The sequence below is a fragment of the Amia ocellicauda genome, chromosome 22, assembly GCF_036373705.1.
Source record: "Amia ocellicauda isolate fAmiCal2 chromosome 22, fAmiCal2.hap1, whole genome shotgun sequence".
Taxonomy (NCBI): Eukaryota; Metazoa; Chordata; class Actinopteri; order Amiiformes; family Amiidae; genus Amia; species Amia ocellicauda.
The window spans coordinates 15757022-15763906 of record NC_089871.1 but is presented as its reverse complement, the minus strand read 5'-3'; the positions used below and the strand labels follow the sequence as shown (position 1 = coordinate 15763906).

General features: G+C 40.9%; 1 protein-coding gene across 2 annotated transcripts; it reads right to left on the bottom strand.

Annotated features, from left to right (window-relative positions):
- Positions 1 to 320: 320 nt before the first annotated feature.
- On the bottom strand, positions 321 to 6885 carry lsm4 (LSM4 homolog, U6 small nuclear RNA and mRNA degradation associated). 2 transcript variants are annotated; one of them, XM_066695279.1, is made up of 5 exons: positions 6759 to 6885; positions 5892 to 5933; positions 5357 to 5455; positions 4433 to 4619; positions 321 to 3228 (listed from the first exon to the last, which is right to left on the bottom strand). In XM_066695279.1, the coding sequence occupies exons 1-5, from the start codon at positions 6759 to 6761 to the stop codon at positions 3131 to 3133; spliced, it is 429 nt and encodes a 142-aa protein (XP_066551376.1). In that variant the 5' UTR covers positions 6762 to 6885; the 3' UTR covers positions 321 to 3130. The 2 variants fall into 2 exon arrangements, with proteins under 2 accessions (XP_066551376.1, XP_066551377.1); XM_066695280.1 differs by lacking the exon at positions 6759 to 6885 and adding an exon at positions 6618 to 6718.

Sequence of the window (6885 nt, the reverse complement as noted above, 5' to 3'; positions counted from 1 at the left end):
TTACCACACTGCTAGCCCTCAGTAGTTTCTCCTCATTGTACCCCGAGTTTAAATGTGCCTGCTGTATTACTAAACTGAAGGGCATCAGTCCTCCATTCAGTCTTGAGGGAAAGTAAAACAGTTTGCTTTTGCATTGGAGAAAATAACAAGCCAATGCCCCCCCCTGCATCCACCCTCACAAAAAAAAGTTAAACACAGCTTAGAACAGTAACAATGACAGCCCTGATCCTTTAAGCTCAACGAAAAAAAAAGAAAAACAGTTCACTTTCCAGAATAAATAAATTGCTGTTGAGGAAGCCAAGAACAAGATGCCAGTCAGATTCTTTCCATGTCATTTTATTTTATAAAAAGAAAAATCCAACACTTCTTGAACATTTACAATTATGACAAATCAATCCGTTTCAGCATTCAGTTTCATATATGATCTCGAACATAAAAAAAAAAAGTTGTCTTGTAAATAGGAGAGAGTTCATTGGGAGAAAGGAAATGATTACAAACTTGTCAAACAAATCAGGGTAGATGGGCGGGGGGTGATCTGAACAAACTACTCTTTTATACAGTAACACCCGTTCACACACACACGCACACGTACACACACACACACACACTAAACAGCTGGCCACTCCCTTAGCCCTGCTGGCTTTTATTATGTGAATATCCTCTCGGTCAACCCAGCTGAGTGAACAGAATGTATGAGTCATGTACCAGCCCTTGGGAGTGAACTTAAATTAAAAAGACAGCTTATATTTCTACAAAGCCAAGATGTCTAGTTTGGGAATTCCTTGTTCGACTAATTTTCGCCCATCCCCGAGGCGTTTTTCCAACAAGCCCGACAGGTTCAAACCAGGCCTTATCTGACTTGGGTTTCAGGTCCGATCGAGCACACCAGATTCTAACCAACCGTGCTCGTTTGTCCGTCAGAGCCATTAGTTAATAGCTCGTTTGGCGTCTCCAGCAGTAATCAATTCAGAGGATGTTTTGGCGGCTCCCCTTTTTCCTGCCTTCAAATGCCACATCCGAATACTGACATTTCAGGAGGACGGTTATTAAACACGCACACAGCTTTTACCTGTCTGGAGTGGGGCTTGTTTTTCCAAAAGGGCCAGTTCTCCCGTATTTAAATCGCAGCTTGACAAACATCAAACCTTCTTAAAAGCAAACCACACATCCAGGGCAAATTTATGGAGGAAACTAAAGCAAGATATTTTGAAGGAGCAGCAGGTTTCTATGTGAATGAAAAACCCTGACAATCAGACCACAAAATGGTGGTTTGTTTAGTTTATTTCTTGAATCCAAATTTTGCCACCCATTCCTCAGCACTGTGCCGGACAGACTTAAATATTGTTAAGGTAAGTGAAAGCCTTTAAAAAGAAAAAAAAAAAAAAAAACATAAGTTAGTCCTATATTCCCATTTTCAACTGACTGCAACACATGTAGAGACACACTGACAGTCTGCTGATGGCACCGTCAACTACAATCAAATGTATGAATCATTAAAAAAAAAAAACAGGTCAGACAGTTTGTTAATCAGCCTGCAGCCATAAAAGATTCAAGACGTCCACCTATTTATTAATAATTGAGTGTCTCCGAATTCACCCATTGGGAAAAACTAAAAGAATGAATGACAACAAACCCTAGTAGGTGGGGTTAACTCAAAGCCACCCACCATGTTTTAGGTTTGCTAATAAATACTGATCAATTAGTAATTGACAAATGTATAGTATACTGAAGGAAATGCAGCAGCATAGTACAGGATGCATTTTAAACTCCTTATTTGTTTATTTCAAAGCTCAAACCCGGCCCCAGCCAAATGTTTCTTAATAAAATCACGTGACAGCAGAATAGCTCTTCAGAATTCAGTTTCCAATAAACCACAGTAATCGTTTTGCTCCTTTAACAGAAAACAAAAAGGGTCTCAAACCCCCGTTTTATTTTTCACTGAAATAAAAATCGGTCTCCAAAATGTACATGTCCAGAACAAAACCAGCTAACGTTAACAGTTCCTCAAAAATATGTACTGCAACATCATCCGTTCCTCCTAAACACTGCCCACATGTTTCAAAATTCTGCTTTTATCATATCTTCAGTCTCTACATTAGAAACCTTGTGAAAGAGACTTTTCAACCTGCAGTCACCACCATCGCATTACGGAGTTAGAAACATAAAATTAGCTAAAGGCCTCAAAGCAAGAATCTGTTCAATCTTAATGCTGCCCATTAAATGCCATCTGTAACCTCCTTTACGGTTTGTTATGTACATCAGGACAAAAGATTGTCCTCAATTCACAAGCACAACCCACCCGTAAGAGCATGCCTGGACACATGCCATATAGGCTTCAGTGTCTAGTATGAAAAGGTGCAGTTTCTGGTCTTGCTTGTAGAACTTTAGCTAAAACAAATGAATAAAAACAAATGACAATAAATAACAAACCAGGAGCTGAATCATTACTTCTGTGCACACCGCAATCCAAGCTCTCCTGGGCTTTGCGTCTGTCATTGTGCTCATGCAAAGGTCATATCACCCCGCCGGTGAGAAAATGACTAACTTTTTTATTTTTTTCCTTCATCATTGTCACGTCGAAACACTAATTTTGACAATAATGATTCATCAGGAAGTAGTGAGAGATGGGTTTCGGTATTACAGTTGAAAACATAACTCTTTTACTACAAAACGATATGTCATTGACCAAAAAAAAATATATATACGTTTTTTCTGAATGGCTCGCATTTGTAAACTTTAACCGAGTGGTGAAATGAGCTTGTGGTGCCCGACAGCGCACTCTTGCGAGACTCAAGGCTGAGGCGTCGAGGTTTTGTACGTTTAAGAGGGAACCAAAAATACACAGATCTTGGATGGCAGCCCTTCCTGAGTACATTTGAAATCAAAATGGCTTTTCGTGGCTTGAAGGGGAGAAACGATTGTTAATTAAAGCAAGTAATCTGGTACATCTTAACTGGCACCCCTAGCTGGGCTGTAGCATTCATTTCACAGGCTGCAGACAGAGAGGATCCGAGGGCAAAGCATGGAGTGGCTCAGACCGCAGGCCTGCGCTGGGCTGGGCAGGGCCACTGTGTCGTGGGGGTGCTCCCAGGCCAGGAGAGCGGGGGCCCGGCACCGATCACACCCCTCCTCAGTGCTGGTTTTTCCCTCCTTGCTGCTTGCCAGGTTTCTTCTCCTGCTGGCCTCGCCCGGCCCCTGGGATGCCCCTGCCACGCCCCCCAAACACACCTGTTTGGACACACATCCGTTATATTGAGTACTGGGTTTTAAAATATTAAATTACACAACACACAGATGTTTTATTTGTACTGAATACTGAAGAAAAGCTGACACAGCCTGGCTTTCCTAGAGGTGCACACAGTACCTGGCCGTGTCTGTTATCAACAGCAGTAAAATACAGCCAATGCAAAACATACGACTTTGCATTGACAGAGGGGAAATGGTTTTGGGCTTGGTTTCTGTTTAGTTTCGCTGTCCAAAACTGATTTCGAAAGCTTTAGTCTATCTCTCTCTTTCTTGGAAAACAACACCAAAAACAAACCAACAAAGCACGTCACTTACGGTCATTGCATGTTTGTTTATACTATGCATTTCAACAGAGAGTTCAATAAAGTGTAACTGTACATGGGTATCACAGACTGATGGGCTGAGCCTTTTTTGGTATAGAAAGCTCAGTGCTGAAATGAAGCTCAAAATAAGAATTTTTTCCCTTAAATGATACACAATGCATTCACTCAGATTATTGAAAATCAATGCAAATATCAGTCTTTGTACCATAAAACCATTCGAAAGATGATCTTGCTATATTTTCCTCTCTTGGGTGGGGGGGGGGGTGGTGGTTGGGGGAGTCTTTCCTTCTCAGTCAAATTCTATCTTTCCTTCTCAGATTTTATCTTCCACAAGTTTATTTCCATTCACTTCATTTAACTTTCAAGTGAAACAGCTTTTAAATGCTTTCAAACAGAAGATTCCTTATACTCGACTCATTTGCATAGAATGAAGAAACATGTTCAGTCTTTGAACCCAGTCTACAAACAAACCTTCTGTCTGTTAATTCTGTGTTACTGTTGTGTTAAGATATCACCAGACTAAAGCGGTGTTGGAGTTCCCCATTATACACAGTTTAATTCAAATTAAAGTGGAGCAGAAACAACGTAAACGATATTTAAAGCGATTTTTAGAATAAGACTTGACTGAGAATCTTACAGCACTTTTGGACTCTTTAGGAGACTAAATATTGTTAATGGACAGATTGTAGTAATCTTCTGTGGAATAAGATAATATAATAATATAATCCACTTACTACATTGCTGTTATGGAATAGAAGTTTCAAGTTGGACCAATTCCATGCCTTTCAATGTAATATATATATAGCAACTGCTGATGGGATTACTTTTGGTGACACACTTATGCCACTCTGCGTGCCACGTACCTCTGCCGGCCCCTGGCCCTCCGCGGCCCTTGCCCTGCTGTTTGTTCTGCTGCATGCCCCCGCGCCCCCTGCCTTTGGACACCACCTCCTCCTTCACCATATCAATGATCTCATCCGGGATGCGCAGGTATTTGATGGTGCTGCCCCGGATATAGCACTCTGGCATCCTCCAGAACTTGTCTCCATCCTGGGAGGAAATCGGGGTCGGACAGTGGTCAACACTTTACAACGTCTTACTCGACACAAAACCTTACCAGCCTGCAGCCTGCGAGGATGGCAGTCTGACACTGTGGGTGTCAGAGTATTAAACAAACAACTTGAAGAACTATACATTCAACTCTAGAGAAAGGGAAATAGGGAAATGGGGAAAGAGAGGCCTGGGTTTAAGTGTTCGATTAAGCCTGAAAGTTGAATTCTTCTGCTGCCATCTGTTTCTAGTTGAAAAGTGCTAACGATCTCAAACCCATAAGGATTGCCTTATGTGATGGTGGTGGTGTTGGCAAACTTGTGTGCCCACAACAGATTAATCCACACAGAGACAGAGCACTTATCTACAGATTTTCACATGAACTCCAAGCAAAGAAAGTCACTGATCTACACCAGATAAACCAGTTCAGCCGGACTGAAAAGTGCCTCAGACCGCACTAGATCACAGTTGGCTGTTGAGCAATGTGAAGGATTACAGCTTTTTTGAAAACTTGCAATTCTCTTTCAGTTCTCTAGAGCCATCTAGTGGACACATCTTTATTAATTCTTAGCAGATGCTTAACCAGAGCGATACTTAAATTTGCAAACCTTAACTTTTGGTGCATTTGCATTTTGCACTAATCATTTTCCTGCAACATGCCTTTTAGAGGAACTGTATTGGGGTGTGTTTTGTTTATTATTATTTTTATCAGGCCAGGCAGAAAGAAAGGGTTTTACCCTGGAAGTACAGATGACTTCTCGCAGGTTGATGTTCATCCAGTTGTCACAGCTCACCAGGTGACCGTTGTAAGTCTCCCCATTCTTCAGCTCCACCAGCTTTCATTAGAAAGAGTAAACAGGTCAGAAATTGTATCAATGAATTTTAAATATATATGAACAGGTTGCAAGCATGGAGAGGGAGATATGAAGAATCTGGTCACAATTTGAGAAAGACTACAAGGATCTCACAATGGCATTTTCCTTAGGAGAATAATAAATGGTTTAACTGAAATAAGTCAATTACGATTGGGTTTAAGCTAGAATCAGACCTAGGGACAGACGATGGTTCTTTTAAGTGGCTGATTCATCTCCATCTTGCTACCTCCAAGTGTCAGTGCCAAAATCAGACTATTGTTTGATAAAGGCTTGGAGTTTTATTTATTTTTAGAGGAAGTTTCCAATTGTAAACTGAATATAAGAAATACACGTTGTTGTACTGGACCTGAGCTACAGAAGACTTCATTTAATACTGATACAATGTGATTTGACTTACCATGGGGTGATTCTGAGCAGTCTTCAACAAAGATAGTGGCAGCTAAAACACAAAACAGACCAAAAAACAGTTCAAGCAAGCGCCAGTAATCATTGGCATAGAGGCATAATATCAAGTTTTATCTATGAAAATACCACTGACATTTAACCCGTTCCTGGCAAAAGCAACTAATGATCAACTATTCCAAATCAATTAACTACATGGAACGTTCGGCTCGTAAGGTTCCGTGTGTTCCGAGCTGTAATGGGTTTATTCTTCGTGATTGTGGCTTTCACATATATAATTTAGACCTTCGGAAGCGACCGTTCCCCGTAGTTTTAAATAGATTATTGATTAATTAAGGCTTAGTATGTGCAAGGATTCTTTTCCGCATTTAATAATGATATGATCGTCCAGGGCTGTTCTGTGTGGTTCCGTTTGACCCGTTCCCCTTAAAATGTGGATTTAGATTAAATAGTGCGTAACACTGGTAGGTAACATGTCAGGAATGGCGGCAGCAATACAGAGAACATGGTATGAAACATGAGTGAATTAATACAATGCATTCAGAGTCGTGCATTTGGCGGCATGATGTTGACGGGCTAGTGTTGCTAGAACGGATTTTGCTTCTGGCATCGAGTTTAAACCGCAAGCAAGACAGAAAACGTTTCTCCATTTCAAATAACATCATAATATTGTAATTTTCTATTAATCCACAAGTATGGGATCGAACTTGCTGCAACGTACCGAGCTACGTCCATAACGCCATTTCCATATGCATGCATGGCGGCGGAATTCATCTCTGCCTGTCACTACGATATCTTTAGCGTTCTCCTTCTCAAAAATCTACATTCCTGTTTAATACAACACACGAATCCACACACTTACCATGCTGTTTTTCTGTAGGTTATAGCTCTTATTAGAAGTCTTTCTTTACTTTCTTAATCGGGTACCCACAAGTCCCTACAACCTATCCCAACCTACTTGCGTCCAATCAGAGCGTTGAGTCGTGACT